The sequence below is a fragment of the Eleutherodactylus coqui genome, chromosome 4, assembly GCF_035609145.1.
Source record: "Eleutherodactylus coqui strain aEleCoq1 chromosome 4, aEleCoq1.hap1, whole genome shotgun sequence".
Lineage (NCBI taxonomy): Eukaryota > Metazoa > Chordata > Amphibia > Anura > Eleutherodactylidae > Eleutherodactylus > Eleutherodactylus coqui.
In genome coordinates, this window is record NC_089840.1 from 58,813,784 (window position 1) to 58,832,502 (window position 18,719).

Here is an 18,719-nt window from a genome sequence, read left to right on the forward strand (position 1 = left end):
CTGCAGTGTTTGGTAATGGCGAACTGACCAGACATTTGGGAGATTGGTATGCCTTCCTCCTCCTGTGACGATAACATGTCATTGTTCCCGTGGCTCTGTAGCATTTGTTCCAGCAACAGGCATGGTCATACTGATCAGTGCGTCATCATTGCTGACCATTTTGGTTGCTTCCTTAAAGCGGGTCAACACTGCTCTCACATCTTTGATCTGCAGCCACACCACAGGCGTCAAGTAACCAATCGCCATATAGCGCCTGCTAACGACATACGCCATCTAGTACTCCGTGATCGCTCTCTACTTCTGGCTTAGCCTATGCAACATATGCAATGTGGAATTCCACTATGTAGGCAAATTACAGATAAAATGGTTGGGTGGTAGCCCGAATGGTTGTTGCACCTCCACCAAATGAGGCGCGGCTGGGTATGAACTCCGGAAGTACGAGCAAAGTTTTCTGGCCTTTTCTAGCACTGGATATAAACTTGCATACTAGTTTACGAAGCGCTGCACTACCAGGTTCATCATATAGGCCAGGCAAAGGTACATGTGCGAGATTCCCAAGGGCTGCCAGCAGGTTGGCCTCATTGTCACATGCAACAATGCCTAGTTTTAAATTGTGCGTGGGCAGCCACGTGTCAACCTGGTCCTGCAAAGCCATCAATAGTTCTTTGGTCATGTGGTTGTGCTCCCCTAGGCATATGCGTGTTAGAACAGCATTTTGGTATTTACCATATGCACTGCTGTATTGAGGTTGGATTTTGTCACATGTGGATATCGGTATCAATGAAGAAGAGGAGGAAGATGGGGAAGAGGGAGGAGACAGACCAGGAAGCATGTCACACTACTCTTGGATGTAGCATAAAACGTGGACCAACCATTTTGGCTTTATGCCTACAGGACATTGTCCCAGTGTGCAGTTAAGATTATGTAAAACCCCTGACCATGCTTGCTGGACCACATGTCCTTGGTGAGGCGCCCCCTGCCACTGACCGCGTTCAACGCTAGGGCCATGCTATCACTCACATGGCTGTCCAGGGCATCTGGTACTGTGGGTTAGCATGGAGCATCATGTTACAGAAGGAGTTTGTGTCCACCAGCCTGAAGGGCAGCATTTCTATTCCAAGCAGCTGTGCAATGCTCGCTCTTGGATGGTTAAGGTGGTATATTTTTACATTCTCATAGCTGGGGTAGGAGATCAAACAGCTCTTCAGACTCATCCATGTGGACCGCATTGGAGGGGGTTATCCACCCTACGACTTGTTCTTCGTGCTGTGGATGTAATGCACAGAGAGAACCACATCTAAGGCCAGCTGCACATGGCCGGATTTGCATTGCGGATTCCGGTGCAGGCGTCAACAGCAAATACTGTCAATAGCATGGTATGGAAAAGCGTTTTTTTCTCTACACGAGCAGAAATCAATTGCAGTTTTCCGCTCGCGGAGGGAAAAAAAAATTGCAAGCAAGCAATTTTAGTGTGGATTCCACACAGACTGCTTCTATTAAACTCAATGGAAGCCGTCCGACTCGTGGCCCTTCCGCAATGACTTTGCGGAAAGCTCACGGGTACCCGCGTCATCGCCTAGCGACAGTGCGGAAAAAGCATGGATTAAAGAAAAAAAAAATTAAAAAAACGGTACTGCATATATCAGACAGCTCGCCGTGCGGACCATCAGCAGTACAAAAAAACAAGAAGAATGACAGGTACGCACGGATCCCGGCTGGGTGCGGGGTCGGATTCCGCTAGGGGATCTCACATGTGTAATCTGACCCGGTGGTGTGCAGCCGGCCTAATGAATGGCAGTGGGCTTACCTAGTCTCCTGCAGAACGTGGAGCAGTTGCTTCAGTTGGAGCCACTTGAAGCGCCCACTTGGGCTGTCCTCTACCCCCGACATGTCCCCCTCTACCCCTTATTTACTTCCCTTTTTTTCTATATTTTGTATTTTATGTAACTTATCAGTAACTATTTTGTAGTTTGCAGAAAACCACTGCTAGCTGCGTTAAGCCTGCAAATAATTCTTAGTGGCCGGACTGTAACAGACATCGGAGGCCGCTGATAAGTGCTGTCAGGATTTGTCATTTCCCTGTTTGGTTTTATTTTTGTTCTACAACACTGCCCAGTAGAGAACAGAAGGCCATGGAGTATAGCTTGCATCTTTGTGAGCCGTCCCCGTTTGGCACAGATCTCCATAGCCCATTGCTAGTTGCGGAAGGTCTGCAAATAATTTGCAGTGTCCGGAAAGACGACTTTTAGCAACTTCTGAGACCATAAACAGAAGTGCAATATTCCCCACTCCAAAGCGCAATTTGTCGGTCTGCTTTGGTGCCATGTATGTTGACAGCAGCAGAAATATACCCTCTCCCAATGTACAGATCATGTTTCATGCAGGCATATAAAACCATGAAGCAGCCTCTTTCTCTGTTCCCTCCAATAAAACCCTGGTATACAAGCTTTCACACCAGCAGCAATATACCCTCTGTAGAATATCTGGCCACATATTATATAGGCATTTAAACATGATACAGTATGATACTCTGTCCTGTGCTCAACTGTAAAACGGCAGCTGGTTACACGGCGCCTTTATTATATATATGGCTAGGTCATGTGATGCAGGCGTCCAATAAAATGCTGCCCATATGCAAATAGAGGACACATTGGGCGACATCAGCAAGGCGCCCTGGTGGCTGATTGGCTGCACGCTGACCTCTGCAGCAGGCAGTATGGGACATTTGATTATTCCCGAATTTTCTCCAAAAATCGTTTTGGAATTACCTGATTCAATTTTGCGAAAATCAGGATGATTTTAATCACCCGGCCAATAAATCCTCCTGTGCCCCACACTTCAGGGCTCGTCACAGCTGGATTGCAGATAAAGGCTGTTCGGAAGAACTAACTTCTTTCCTTTGCAACCATGACCATCTAGATTACAGTGAACAGAGGTCCCTTGTTCAAGTGATTGTAAGTGTTCCCAGCAGTCAGACCCCCCGAGATCCAAAATATAGGATATCACCTTTTTCTAGGAATACATGGAAATTCTGTTTGGCTACTAAGCGCCTCTTCTGGACACATATCACTTACCTTCCATACACCACTGAACAGAGAGTTTTGATACTTTTAGTCCACGTGTATGAAAACAAAAATTACTTACTTAATGGTAAACTCAAATGGACAAGAAAAAGGAGTTCAACTACTTGTCCTGTACAGTGATAAATCGCTAGAAAAGCCAGTGGTTAACATTAGCAGTAGGACTTTAGAATGAAAGATCCACATTTGGGACTCACTGATGTTCTGATAAGTGTAACATGATAACAGTGCATGGCCATACATCCATCTAGTTCAGCCTATTACTCTCCAATGTTGATCCAGAGGAAGACAAAAAGAAAAACCTACCATAAGATAGAAGCCAATTTTCCTAATTTTAGGAAAAAAGAAAGAAAGTTTCTTCCAAACTCCAACTCTGGCAATCAGAATAATCGCCGGATCACCGATCTTTCGGAAGTAATTGACGATTATAATAAATATTGTTCCATTCAAGAAAGGCGTCCAGGCCCCTCTTAAAATCTTTTATTGAGTTTGCCAGCACCACGTCCTCAGGCAGAAAGTTCCACAGAAAGATCAATACTTCATCATCATTCTTACCTTACTTAGTCGGGACTCAAACGCAAGTGAATTAGTTGACCTAGACGTTCTCATCCCAAAGGCAATAATCGGAATGGCTTTCGCTCGCTCTGTTCCATGGCTTCCTTGTTTGGTCTGTGCAGTCAAAGAACGTGCAGAGCTCTTCATACCCTATGGATATAAGAAAGATACAGATAAGCTTTTGGGTCTACTCCAATATTAATGATATATATATATATATATAATCTATCCAGACAACAAAAGAGTAAGGCCGGCTGTCCACAGGCGTTGCAAAGTCCCACGGCAGGTTTCCGCCACGGGAGCCGCCACCTGGGGGCAGGAGCCGCACACAAATCTCCGCCGGTCAGCCTAATCGGATAGGCTGACCGCGGAGAATCGGGGCAATTCGCAGCATGCTGCGAATTGCCCCCCGCGAGTGGAGAATCGCAATGCTTCTCCGCTCATGGACACGGAGCCAGAGCTTTCCATAGCAATGTTATGGAAAGTTTCAACCTGCTTCAGCCTGCATGATTCGCCGGCGATTTACTGCCGGTGAATTCACGGTCGTGGACAGGCACCCTAAAAAGGAACACGTACTGTAAATTAATTCAGATAAACTTACAGAACACTTTATGAGATAAGCAAAGAAGTATTACAGTTGCAATAGGGGGTGCAAATGTAGCAGCTGTATCCATGCTTAGTGCTTAAGGGGGACTAAAGCCCGCTCAGCCATATTAGGAGACACCAGTAGAGATGAGCGAGCACGCTCTTTTAAGGCAGATGCTCGAGCGAGCATCGGTCTTCTCGAGTAACTCATTACTCGTCCGAGCAAATGCAGAGAGGCGGCAAAGAGTGAGATATCTCTCTCCTCCCCCTCCGCTCCCACCCCCCCCCCCCCCCCCGTATTTGCTCAGAGGAGTAATGAGTTACTCGAGAAGACCGATGCTCACTTGAGCATCTGCCTTAGACGAGCGTGCTCGCTCATCTCTAGACACCAGCATTATACATGGTACAGTATTAATGTTGTACCAGAATCAATGCATTACCACCTCTCTCACTGCAGAGACTCCCACCGATCCCAAGAATGGGGGTCTCGTGTCCCCCTCCACCTCACTCGGAGTGACTGCAGCATTCAGATTGAATGTCGAGCATGCATGCTGCAACTCCATTTTCAATGTGACTGCCGAGTACAAGTGCTCATCTGTTTTGGTCATCTCCATTGAAATGAATGAAGCAGAGGCTGTGCATGTGCGACCACCACTCCATTCAATCTTACATCACTGCGGGTGGGAGAAGCGACCCCACAGTGATGAGAAGAGGGGGACGTGTGACCCCATTCTCAGGACCGGGAGGGGTCTCAGTGGTGAAACCCTTACTATTCATTCAACGAATAGATGATAAAAGTCGATTCTGGTACAACCCCTTCCTGTAGCCCTGGCCAATGATAACACCCCAATTACCTGGATTAAAATTTAAAGGTTACGTTCATACGTATCCAATATGCTGCAGATTTTCCTCAGCAGAAGAAATATTCAGCCAGTCTGCATCAAACAGTACGGATTTTGAAACAGATTAGCCACATGTGCATATAATCTGCGCACAAGGGACTCAAATTCTGCGTACGGGAGCCTGCCGCGGAATCCAAGCCTGTGCCCGGCCGGCATCCGTGCGTACCTGTATCTCTCTTGCGGATGGGCCGGATGGCTCGCCGTCAGACATGCACAGTACAGGTTTTTGTTGTTTTTTTTTAAATCCTTGTTTTTACTGCGCTGTCGCAAGGCGCTGACGCGGATACCCGGGACCTTTTTGGAAGGTCATCTGCAAAAGGGCCACGGGTCGGACGGCTTCCACTGACTTCAATGGAAGCAGTCAGCGCAAATATGGAATATGCTGTGGTTCTTCATCAATTAAAGATGTTCTCCAAGTGTGTCTGGGGTATAAAACTTGCAATTTTTTTCCCAAAAGTAAGCAGTGGAAATTGGAAGGCACTGGACTATAATACAGGCTTTTGCTATTTTGTACATTTACAACCGTATTCCGTGTGTATGTAAAATTATATATGTGAGCTATAAACTATAGAATTACTGAGGCTACCATTATAAGCCTATTCAAATCCCGACCATTCCAAAGCAGACCACCCATCATGCAAGTGTAAATGAGTGTGCATCATGACAACCAGCTTTAGGAAATGGGAAAAAATAGTTTGTGGCAGCATAAAGTGATGCAATAAAAATCAAAGCTTTATTTTACCTCCAGAGTAAAAGCTGCAACGTTTCGATCAAGAGATCTTTGTCAAACATAATGAGACCCACATTACACCCTCCATATATAGCAGCAGAATAAAATCTCAACAGGTGTGTGCTTACAAACATACAGACATACCATTGGTGTAACCCTAACGTGTCCTCACTCTCCATGATGTCTTGCAGCGTCTCCAGGGTGTGGTGCACATGTGCAAATACTCTAATGAATTGCGAGAGTTAAATGATGCGGCAACAGAGCCGCTGACGTCATTCGCCCAATCGCGCATGCGCGAAAATTCGCAAACATGGCGAGAACCATCGCTGCAATTACGAAAAGAAAGGGCAATATCGCTGTGCACAACATGCATGTGTGAAAATTTGCACATATCGCGGGACCATTGCAGCGACCAAAGTAAACAGCACTACCAGTATCACTGTGTATAACGCACATGCGCGAATATTCGCACACATCACAGGGCTATTGGCTTCACTAAATAGTCAAAATGAGTAAAACAAACGAAAAATAGCGTGTATACCCGCACACAACAGTAAACACCTACAATACATGTTAGTATAAAGAACCTACATTCTCATTCTCGTTATCACTAATCAAGGGCAATAAGCCCCTTAAGCATCATAGAGTGCCGCACTTCTTCTAGAAAATTTTTTTTTTGACACCGAGTGCCCAAAAAGAAGAATTTTATTAACAACCATATAATATAGATGTATATATATATATATATATTTTTTTATTTTTTAAACATTTTTGAATGCAGTCATAGCGAGAAGAGGGCACGTACAGGTAACCCAAATGGCCTAGAAAACAAAAAAACAAGCTTTAGGAAATGGGTGGGAGGTCACAGACCACCTCTAATGTTACATCCTGATATTCCTATGTAGCTAAAATCAGGGTACAGATCCCTACATTCTGTGCGGCCGCACCTTTCTGCTATCAGGAAAATGTAATATAAAATATACTACATATTGTAATTCATGGTCATGTCACAAACTGGCGAGTGGGAGCCTCAGGGGAGCCTTCTCCTGCCACCAGGGGTTGAGCTGTGACATAGGACATACAATGTAGCAGGGCCATGCTGCATGACAAGTGTTGCACCCGAAGATGCTGTGTAGCCCCTAGCCTAAAAAGTTCTCTCAATCTTTCAGCTGAACGCGACTCACGACCGCCACTCAAGAAAAGCGGAAAGCGACTCACGACCGCCACTCAAAAAAGTTGAATGTGACTTACAAGTTATAAAGTTTGGAGGCCTCTGATCTGGGCTCACCAAGCCCATCACGGTACATTTTGCAGCGGCTCTGCCTGGTATTACAGCTCAGATCCAATCACTTGAATAAAAGTCAGCTGCTGTACCAGACACAGCAAATACACAGTATATGGAACTATCACAATAGAGGAAGTGGTGAGGGCCACATCCTCAGGATGGTTGAACAGTAGTCATGTGACTGATCCATTACGGCTCTGAGGGCTCATTCACACGGCCGTATGCGTAAAACGCTGCTATATTAGGCCGGCCTCAAACTATAGGAATTGTGGATTCTGCAAGCGTTTGGTTCGCAGTAATACGCAGATCAGTCAATGCGTTGGATAACACCGTTCCGCTCACATTAGCGGGCTGGAATTACATAATCCGCTCGCAGAAAATAGATCACAGCGTGTTCTATTTTACTGCGACTTGGAGCCCATTGTGGATAACCGGTATCCACGTCATCACTAAGCGACAGCAGGGGAAATATACACAATGTACTGCACATGAGTACGCGGTCATACGCAGTACATTACGCGGCTGTACGCAGGGTCACAGGGGGGCTTCACAGCGGATTCCGCATGTGGCTGTGTGAGCCAACTACCGCTACGTAGAGCAGTGATTGTGCACTGCGCATGGCAGCGTATCTAATACACACGCAGTGTGACCTTTTCTTTTTTGGTAATCCCCGCTTTGTCTCTTAGCGGCACTGCATATTAAATGCTGCACATTACACGTTTTATAGGCAGCCATAAAGAACAGTATTGTCTAAAAAGGTCATAGCTGTTAAACTCTGGGCAGGCGTAACTTAATTGCGTATTACGCAAGCATAATAAGGGGTGAACGGATCCAAGGAAAGTACATTGACTCTCATTGTTCCAGTCACTTTTTCATATATGCATTGCGCGTAAAAAACGCAGCAGGTTCCATTTTACAGCATATTATTTTACCGCATATTATACATGATAGAGCCCTATTTTTCCCTATGGGCACGTGATAAACGCTGTACATACGCAATTTTATTGCATACGTGCCGCATTTATACGCAACATCGATAAGAGACATAGTGGGAAATTTAAAAAAAAGAAACCAAGAAGACCGCGCATGCCAGCGTTCGTGAGATACACTATCATGCACAGTCCAAAGTTGATGCCATACGCAGCGAAACGCAGACTCACAGCGCAGTGAAACGTTGCGTTCTACATATACGCTCGTGTGAGCCCGGCTTAATGCATACTGACAACGTCTGAACTGTGTCCGGCTCTCAATGCCCTGGAGCTGAACTCCTTTATTGGTCCCCCCTTCCCAATGCTGGCTGGAGACCCTATAATTTTATCTGTGCGGTTTATAGCAGCCAACCATAATTTATAACTTTTTATATACAGAAAAAGTATTAGAATGCAGGCGAGTTCACAATAGATGTTCTATATACTGCAGATTCTGGTTCTAACCCAGTAGTGTTCTACAAGGACATTACATCCCGCAATGCTGGGTCTGTGCTGTCTTCTTGCGTATAGATATGAGCAGCAGGTATTGTTCAATCTCTCAATTTGCATATTACCCAGAGGGGCATGGATGGCCTTATAAGTCTCCTCACCCACCTCCTAGGCTCTCTCCCTAAGGAGAAAAGATAGCGTTCCTGACCCACAAAAGAGGTACAAGTCACAGTGACTCCGCCATCCTCGCTCACACGGTGCAATTACACTGGATTCCATGCCCAAATCTGCAGCAAAAGCCGCACCACTTTGGAATTCCTCCGAATGCTATGAAAGCCACGCTGCAGTTAATATGGGGCTGACATTTTCACATACAGACTGAAATCTGCTTTGCAGAAAAAAAAAAAGCTTGCTATGTCGATTCTTTATATGGTTCTCACCCGGAAACTCCCTCAGTGGGACTGTATCCACATGTACATTCACATAAAATACAGGAGTGGCAGGGGCCCCAAGCTGAACTTCTGCGCCAGAGCCCATGAGCCTGTAGTTACTCCCCTGAGCACAGAGCTCATCTACAGGTGTAATGCTGAAACATGCAAGTGAAAATCATAGGATACATTTACATGGGATGACAGTTGGGTGCAATCCCAAAAATCACTGTTTCTGTGCTCCTTAGGGAGAGCACTTAGAAGGTCATTAATGCTCCTCTGCATAATATGCAAATAAGGCAGATGGAAGAATACCTCTGCAGCGCCACCTATTGGAAGGCAGCTTCCTGCAAGTCAATGTTAGACTCTTTATACAAGCCTTGTAACAAGGACTGGGAATTAAAAGCCAATCCAGAATCCATACACAGACAGCTGTTTCAAGGTGATTGCTCCTCATCAGTGTATAGTAGGTTTCTGGCTTGGCTAGTGAGAGACCTGGGATGGGGGTCAGGAACGCTATCTTTTCTCCTTAGGGAGAGCACCTAGAATGAATGAGAAGACTTATTTGGCCATTCATGCTCCTCTGGGTAATATGCAAATAAGGGAGATGGAACAATACCTCTGCAGTGCCACCTATTGGAAGGCAGCTTCCTGCAGTCCTTGTTACAAGGCTTGTATAAAGAGTCTGCCTTCCAATAGGTGGCGCTGCAGAGGAATTGTTCCATCTCCCTTATTTACATATTACCTAGAGGAGCATGCTTTCCCTAAGAAGCACACGAACAGTAATTGTTGGGATGGCTATTGTAAAATGTAGCCATCCTAACAAGTCATCCCATGTAAATGTACCCCAATATTTGCACTTGCCTGTTTAGTTTACTTTCTTCGAATCTGCTGACTAACTATCTGGGTCTGGCAGCAGAAATTAAGAATGATGTTTTTTGGGAGGGCAAAAAAGTGACCAAACTTCAGCCTTTATTTCTAAGCTGCACTGAACAATGGCCGACCTCTGACTGACCTATGAGCAATAAAGGCACATATGTCCCCATAGCTGACATCCCTAAATAAGCAACTTATAGCACAAAATGAGATAGCCCTGTTCAACTTCTCATTTCAGTGCACTTTTAATCAATTATTCTGATGTAAAGCAGAAAACTTCTGAGCATAAATTCCTTAAAAGGCATTTGCATAAAATATGTTCAATTGATACAGCAAACTACACAAAGCAAAATAAGTGGTGACACAGAGCATTGTGACCGGCAGCGGCAGGGTTCAGTACAGGGGTAAGGCCACGTGACCGCCTGGAGTCAAACAGGCTTTTAAGAACTTTTAAAGACCCTTTCTACTTGTAGAGTTCTTGTAAGCGGCTTCTGGCCTCCCGGGACCTTTTAGCGTACAGCTCACCCCAATTAGCACGTGGAAGTTCGAGATTCTTCCCTTGCCTGCGCTCAGGAACAATCTCTACTAAGTTCATGAGTAAATTGACCGTTCTTGAAGAATGTGAGAAGCTGACTAGTTACTGTAAAATAGCACTTCCACTAAAATCAAAGTCATCTGTATATGGGATTCTTTGACTTTTCTTCTGTTAAATGGTTATTCAACCATTTCTTAGGCCAAATTCAAATATGCGTTCGAGCCGCCGTCATATCTGCTGAAGACATAGCTCAGTACGCAGCGCTACTTTGCGATAAAGTGACAACCATGACAGAACCCTACAGACCCCGTTCTAAAGCAATGGGGTCCAATGAGGCATGTATATCTATACACACTTATATATGCATGCCGCTTAGGATCTATTCCATTTCAGCCTGAAGAAGAACCCTGCGTAGGTTCGCAAGCTCGCTGTAACATCATGTAGTTTTGTTAGCCATTAAAAGGTATCATATCTACAAGATTACTGGGTTTTTCTTGCTGGGAACAATCACAATTTATTTTTTTTTTTAACACAGCTTGGACAAGATTTTTAAAATCTCATCCACTTTGCTGATAAAGGCTGCAGCAAATCCACCCTATATGGACTCGGCTTAAAAGGGTTTATCCAGGCAGCGCCCGCCAGGATCTATCGGGGGCAGAGCGGAAGCGCTACTAAGACCCCTGTGTAGTGGACTGTGTTCATTATAGCAGGCGCACGGCAACATTGAAATCAATGGGAGTGGTGCCTGCAATTACAAGCACGGCGGTCACTGATTTCAAAGTGCAGAAATGGCTTATTTATATTGGGGAGTGCACCGTTCTAAGACTTGAAAGCTGATTTAATTTTTTATAGGAACTGAAATCAGACAACATTTGCAAGATGTTTATCAAACCACTTACAGGGTCATCCAACAAGAGTGGGGAAAACATAAAGCCGATTTATTCCTACATGAGCTGACAGCCAGAATGGAAAATATACAAGTTTTAAAGGCACCTTACAGATGATCGATGCACAAGTCATACATTTGGATCTGATGGTGAGATGTTGATGCTGAAAGTTTTTGGAGTACTTTCTAGGAAAGAAGTTTCCTTGATTTCACAGGATGGGATTAAATCCAGTCCTTGGCTCTAAATAAACGCCCTCCACACACTAGCTTATTCAACCTATGGTCAGCACACGGACCTGTTATAGGGCTACAGAGCTATGCACAGCTGAAGGCCCCGTGAAAAAAAAACTCCTTGCATGTCCTATTCCTCTCTGTATCAGGAATACGAGAAATGCAACATGCCAATGTGTTATATCCATGTAAGTCAGAAAAACAGCCTTGTGCCAATGTGTTGTCGGATACAAGTTCCACCTAAGCCTCTGAGACACAACTCGTATTCATGACTAGTGTGCACCTAGCCTAAGGCCGCCTGCACACGGGCAGAGGTTTTACCGAAAAAAAATTAAAATCTGTACTGTGCATGTCTGACAGCTCGCTGTGCGTAACCATCTGCAGTACAGAAGAGAAGAAGAAAAGCAGATAAGCGCGGATGCCCGCTGGGCACAGGGTCAGATTCCGCTGAGGGGATACTGCATGCGGAATTCGACCCGCCCGTGTGCAGCCGGCCTAAAACTGTTTTTTTTTTTCCACCCACTAATTGACGTTCAAGCATTTGAATATTAAAGTAACAAAAAGTAAAAAACAAACAAACATTAAAAAAAAACCATACAAGTCCACAATCCAGCACTAGGGCATTGCCACCACCTTCTACTTCCAACCCTTCTACCAACAGCACCTAAGGCCAAGAGATAGGTCTCATTTCCACCTTTCTGATATTTCTGCAACTTTTATCACAGGACCAGGGGCATAGCTAAAGGCCCACAGGTCCAGGTACAAAAAGTTCAACTTGCCCTCCCCTCTCCATGATGCCCATTGTCCACTCAGAACTTTCTGCTGCCTTGTTGGGTCTCAAGTAGCCCACCGAGCTCTGGCCACTCAGGAGGGTTATGGTTTTAAAATACTAGGGGCACAAGTCCTGGGACATGTTTTGTCGCCCTGCTCACAAGAAAAATTATTCACATGTATATCTATTTATATAATCTACGAGATCATAGCACTCCCAGATTAGGAAAGGTATTCTGTATTCCCCCAGTGTGGCACAGAAATGAAACGCAAGGTCGAAAAAAGACATATGCCCATCCAAGTCAGCCTGTTCTCCTGCAATATTAATCCACAGGAGGGCAAAAACCCATGAAGGTAGAAGCCAAACATTTCAGCCACTTTTTGCAGCTTTATAAATCACTGAAACTTCTCGCTCAGCGAATAATAATATTTTTGTTAAGGCGGCTCTCACATCTGCGTTGGGGGTTCCCCTTTTCTGCTCTGTTCAGAAATCTTATGGTGGAACCAAACAGCGCTAAGTGAATCCCATTGACTATAATGGGGTCCATTTGGTTTCTACTCAGCAGTTTAACATTTTCTGTCCGAAACAGACCTGCATGCTGTGCTTTTTCTTCTGCAATGTCATGCCAAATCGGCGTTGGAACCTCCGTGCAGTTTCTAGCACAGATGTGAAAGCAGCCCCAAACTCTGGGAGGGCGGCAAGTCTTTTAGACCCAGGATTGGAGCAATGGTCACTGGTACACTAAGTTACACTGGGTCTTTGGTAGGAAAAAATAAAGATACAGTATGTATAAGACAGCAGCTCAGCTCTAGTATAGCGATAAATACAGTCACCATATAAATAGTGCAATACCAGCTCTACATAGTGATAGTAGTTACAGTTCAGTTACCTCCAGTGATCACTTGTGGCGTCTCCTCCAATTGGTGTCATTTTCTTTCCCTTCTCAATCTAAGCAAAAGTCCACCATTAAGGCTTCTTCACGTCAGCATTATTCTCTGCACACACTCCCCATCATACTGTTGCATCTAAACCCTGTCCTCCCATAGTAGCGCTGAAAAAGTAATAGTACCGCACAAAGTAACGTAAAGCTCCCTCTGTCCTGCCACAAAGCAACAAAGCTGGCCTTAGGCTGCTCTCATACTGGCATCTAAAACACTGCGTTTTTACAAACAGCATTTAACGCACACTTTCATTGCAATGGGTGATGGAGTGCATAAAAAAAAAATGCTGCAAAACACTAAAATAGAACAGACAGCGTTTGAAAATCGCGGCGTTAAAACATGACTCGCTCGAACGCTCATCTGAGAAGCCCCATGAAAATCAATGGAGGAGTTTAGCGTGGCATTTAACCCTTTCCAATCCACTGTCTGACCTCTGAAGACATTATGATTTAAGGCTGTACAGCTCTGATGTTGGAAGACATCCGTCGGGGTTCTCTTACTGTATATTGCCAGCCTGTCTGCTGTCGGAGCCTATCCAACGTGTCACCTCATGCAGTACTGGCTTTAGCCAGCAGATAGCGCTGCTGTATAAACGGCAGAAAAAGAGTAAGCCCCCTAGGAAAACCAGGATAGAAATTGTAATTGGAAAGGGTTAAAGCGGCCTGTGTGAGAGTCAATTGTGTACAATTGTGGAAATTTTTAATAAGTGTGATGAATCAAATTCTACACCGTTTTCACGTAGTTGGTTTTGTGATCCGTTCGCACGTAGAATGGGAGGGTCTACTGTGCAGAACTGAATTTGTAATACACTGAAAACGTGATATTTAAAAAGCGCTTCTAACGAAGAAAGATGTCATCAATATCTCCAAGAGGAAATTCTGGCGACACATCATGGATTCATTAATTACCATTTAGACATGCTGCTATATTTAGTCATTCTGTGCAAGGACGGCGATTCCGTCCGCTGCCACATGTCATCCTCCTCGGGGGGACATCCATGACAAACACAGAACAGATCTATACCAAGTGATCAGCATGGAAGAAACAAAAAGATTAAAAAATACTTACAGAGAGTTTTTATCGGCTATTCTATTTTTTGCGAAGAGGAACTGCTCCCTTCTCCTCGCTGTCAGCATGTGTACACCAGACTGAGTAATTCACTGTTTTCTGTTCTTCATATAGAGAAAAACCACAGTTCAGTAAGAAGCAGGCTGCTTGAGCAATGATTCACATACGGAAGCAAGCTGGCTTTGCTAGTTCCCTGGCACTCAGCAGCGTACATAACAGACAGGCTAATGTAGGAAAAATAAGAATATGTCTTCTGTATCCCCAGATTTACTCATGCTCAGACCTTGTGAAATTCTAAATGATCTGATGTCTATCTAGTAGTACTGAAACGCCTGTAGCGGTAAGATTACTGCAGTGCATTATAGGGACTAGAGTGCTGCACAACACAGTCTTGTTGCATTGCTTGTACTGTATCTAATGGCTCATGTACTTAACTGTATCATGGCTCAATGCAGAAGACTGTAATGACACCAGCTGGACAACTAACGGTAGAATGGGATTTCATCTATAACAGTTGCTTTTCCCCATGCACTAATAGCATCTCAGATGCTGCCAGGAATTATAGTAGGGCCAAAAGTACGTAGCATATGGAAAGTCGAATGAGCAGTAATATGAAGCACGTATCAACACTAGTAGGAAACAAACGCATGACAAGTAATAGAATGGTGATGGTAATCAGATGATGGTAGTGGAATAATGGAAGAGATAGATCATGGTGATGGTTAGCAGATAATGGAGCAGATGGGCGATGGTAAACAGAACATCAAACTGACAATAACGGACTCTACATCTAGTGTTCAATTCTTTCCCCAATATATCCTTAAATGTTGACTCCAACACTACTGTCGCCGAATATCCCTATAGACATCCCTAATGCAAAGCCTATCTGAAACACTGATCCTGAGAAACAAAGAGGGCACTAAGACCCAGACACAAGAAAACCAAAATGTGTAGCGCTGAACTAAGAAGAAAAACAAGACAGATCCAAAATCAAGTAAAAAGTAAAAAAACAAGAAGCTATGCAATACAAAGCTATACTATGAACAAGTACTAAAAGCATACAAGGAATGCTGGATTTAAAGGGAGTCTGTGATAAACTTATGGGCTCACAGGAGCTATGAGGCAGAATCCAGTAATGCAAGTCTTCTACTCATCTTCCCTGCTGTTCCAACGCTGTGTGCTGTCAGTCTCCACTGCATGCACATGGTGGACTACTTGTGCTCACTATACAGTCCTCTTATACTATGCATGTCCCAAGTAGTTCGACAGGTGCATTCAATAGTGCACAGCATGGGAATGGCGAGTATAAGACTCACACATTACTGGATTCAGCCTTTCAGCTCCTATGAGCACATAAGTTTAGCTTATAAGGCTCCCAGGAGCAGACAGTTTCCCTTAAAAAAAACACATAGCTACGCTATAACCAGCAACACATTGCAAAAGCCAGGACTATTTAAAGAGAAGCTAGCCAATCAAGACCTTCTCTCCAAGACAGCCTAGGCTGCAGCAGTATGGTCAGCTGATAGTCTGCAAGGGTCCTTTTACACAAGACGATATTCTCTTAAACAGGAGCGAAGATCACTCAGCGAATGGCTGCGGAGCTTGTTTACACTGGTCAATCATTGCTTAGTATTCGTTGTTCAGTCTGTGCAGGCATAAAAATCTAACAAACAAGTTGCAGTAATTGAAGAAGTTAAAATTGGCACTTAACTTTTATGTTACCTTGTATGTTTATTAGAAATTACATCTGGCAATGTAACTCCTGATTTATCTGTTCAATCTGTTGCCGCTGGACTTTACACATGACTGTAATGTTGTAATTCTTGATTGATATGTTTGGATCATCATAAAACCAATAAATATTTTGTTAAACAAAAATCTAACAAAATACCATTTGTCATTCAGCTGCTGGCAGCATTTACACGCAAGGATAAATTGCTCAAATTCGCACGACAGACCCAGAATCATTCCATGTAAAAGGGCCTCGTGGATCTGTTTTTTCAGCAGTTGCTATGCAACTTTCTCCCAGCTAACTAGTAAACAGAAGATGACAAATCAGCAGGAGCATTCCCATTTGCCAAAGAAGGGATCGTATTTTGTCATGAGAGGTTGGGACAGCCTTCTCTGAGGGGGTTAGACCGCTTTGTTTTTGGTAGGGAGGCAGATTGCTTCAACAGAAACCTTTTCCCCCTTTTCTGTCCACAATAGAAGCCAATCAAGTCTTTACACAAGTGTCTTTTATCTAAGTCTCACCCTTCCAATAGCGTTTTTCCCCCCAGTATTCACGGGCCTGTAGAGGGCCCGTGAAAATTTAAAATCTCCTTGCTCCTGGCTACTAAAAGGTAGCCCAGAGCCTGGAGCAGTGACCGAGGGCTGTGGTCACGTGATCACCGTTATCCAATGGATAATGACGATCACGTAAAAGTTAAAAAAAACAAATGAAGTTTAATGCTCCTTTCAGTTTGGACCCCATGGTGCATACGGACATAAGATTAGGGCTACAATGGGTAGGTGACGGGACAAACAGGGGTATTCATCTTGGGGTGCAAGCCTTCATTCATATGTGTGCTGTACAAAAAAAATAACCTGTTTTAAAAATGATGATACAATTGCCAAAAAAGAAAAAAATGGATTATACCTACCTGATAATCAGGTTTCCAGGAGTCTCCACGACAGCACCAATTGAGATTGCCTCCTCCTGATAGGACAGGAACACACTGAGAAGTTAAAAGCTCCCCCCCTTCCCCACTTTCCTCAGTGGATTCTAACGAATTGCCGGGGTAGGAGCTCAACTTAAATTTCTTCCCTTAACCGGGTTTTTTTTGTTGATTATAAAATTATATTATATATTTATTTGTTTTTTATATTATATTCTATAGTTTCTTTCTATCCATTTAGGGGGGGGGGGAAGGTACGGGTGCTGTCGTGGAGACTCCTGGAAACCTGATTATCAGGTAGGTATAATCCTTTTTTTCCCCCAGTCGTCTCCACGACAGCACCAATTGAGACGTACCAACTAAAGTTTCCCTAGGGTGGGATTGCTGCCGAGAGGACTTTGCGGCCGAAGGCCATGTCCTCGTCCTGCTGCACTTTTACCCTATAATGTTTAATGAACATGTGGTTTTTTTTCCAGACTGCGGCCTTGCAAATTTGCTCGACCGAGGCTGAGCTATGTTCGGCCCATGAGGATGCTACTGCCCTTGTAGAATGGGCTTTAAGAGCTAAGGGGATTTCCTTCCCGAGGGCCTTATAGGACTCTATGATGGCCAGGCGGATCCACCTGGCTATGGAATTTTTTGCTGCTTTGTTCCCTTTCTTTGGGCCACTCAACTGGATGAACAGGTTGTCGTCCCGCCTCCAGTGGCTTGTCGCATCTATGTAGCCTAGGACTGCTCTCCTGACGTCCAGGCAGCTTAGGATTTTTTCTTCCTCGTTTTTTGGTTTGCTAAAAAATGAGGGAATTATTACGTCCTGGGACCTATGAAAATGTGATACCACCTTTGGCATGAAGGCAGGGTCCGTTTTAAATATTAATTTGGAATCCGAGATTTTTAGAAATGGGTGGCGAATGGACAGAGCCTGAAGCTCGCTAACCCTCCTTGCAGACGTGATGGCTACTAGAAAAACGGTCTTGATTGTAAGCATTTTTATCGGTAGTGCTTCGATCGGCTCGAATGGTTCCGCTGACATGGCCCTTAGGGCCCAATTAAGGTTCCAGTCTGGAACAAGTTTTATGGGTCTAGGTCGTAATCTAGCTGCTGCTGTTAAGAACCTGTTGACCCATCTATTGTCCGCGAACTTTGTGTCGCATATGGCGCTAAGGGCTGCGACCTGGACCTTCAGGGTACTTGGAGAGAGGCCCATCTGTAGGCCCACCTGCAAGAATTCTAAGATCAAAGGGATGCTCAGGATAGAATCCCCGGAATCCCTTCCCTGTCTCCATGAGGAGAACCTTCTCCAAACCTTCTGGTAGATAAGGTGGGTCATCTTTTTTCTGCTGGACATTAACGTTTCTACCACTCTTTGTGAGAATCCCTTCCCCCTTAGTGAGGATTCCTCAAGAGCCATGCTGTTAAGTGGAGTCTGTCTAAGCCCGGGTGGTTCAGTGGCCCCTGTGATAGCAGATCTGTCCAGGTCGGAAAGGTGACTGCGTCCTGGACACTCAATGTTATCAGAAGACCGAACCAACTGCTCTTGGGCCAGAAGGGGGTCACCAGGATGAGCGTGCATACCTGGGTTCTGAAATGTTGTAAGACCCTGGGGATCAGCGGTATCGGAGGAAACGCGTACGCTAGCCACTTTCCCCAGTCCTGGCCTAGGGAGTCTATTGCTGTAGGACGATCTCCTGGCCGGAGGGAGATGAATTTGCCTACTTTGGCGTTCTCCCTGGTTGCAAATAGGTCCAATTGTGGGGTCCCCCACTGGTT

The 18,719-nt window shown here is 44.6% G+C and overlaps 1 protein-coding gene across 3 annotated transcripts in view; it reads right to left on the reverse strand.

Annotated features, from left to right (window-relative positions):
• Positions 1–14,363, reverse strand: part of SPECC1 (sperm antigen with calponin homology and coiled-coil domains 1) — a 234,889-nt gene extending 220,526 nt beyond the window's left edge. For all 3 annotated transcript variants that reach the window (XM_066599531.1, XM_066599534.1, XM_066599533.1), the window contains exons 1-2: positions 14,293–14,363; positions 3,636–3,785 (exon numbers count right to left, since the gene is read on the reverse strand). In XM_066599531.1, the coding sequence (XP_066455628.1) occupies positions 3,636–3,782 (147 nt within the window). In that variant the 5' untranslated portion in view covers positions 3,783–3,785; positions 14,293–14,363. The remainder of the gene's footprint in view (positions 1–3,635; positions 3,786–14,292) is intronic.
• Positions 14,364–18,719: the final 4,356 nt, after the last annotated feature.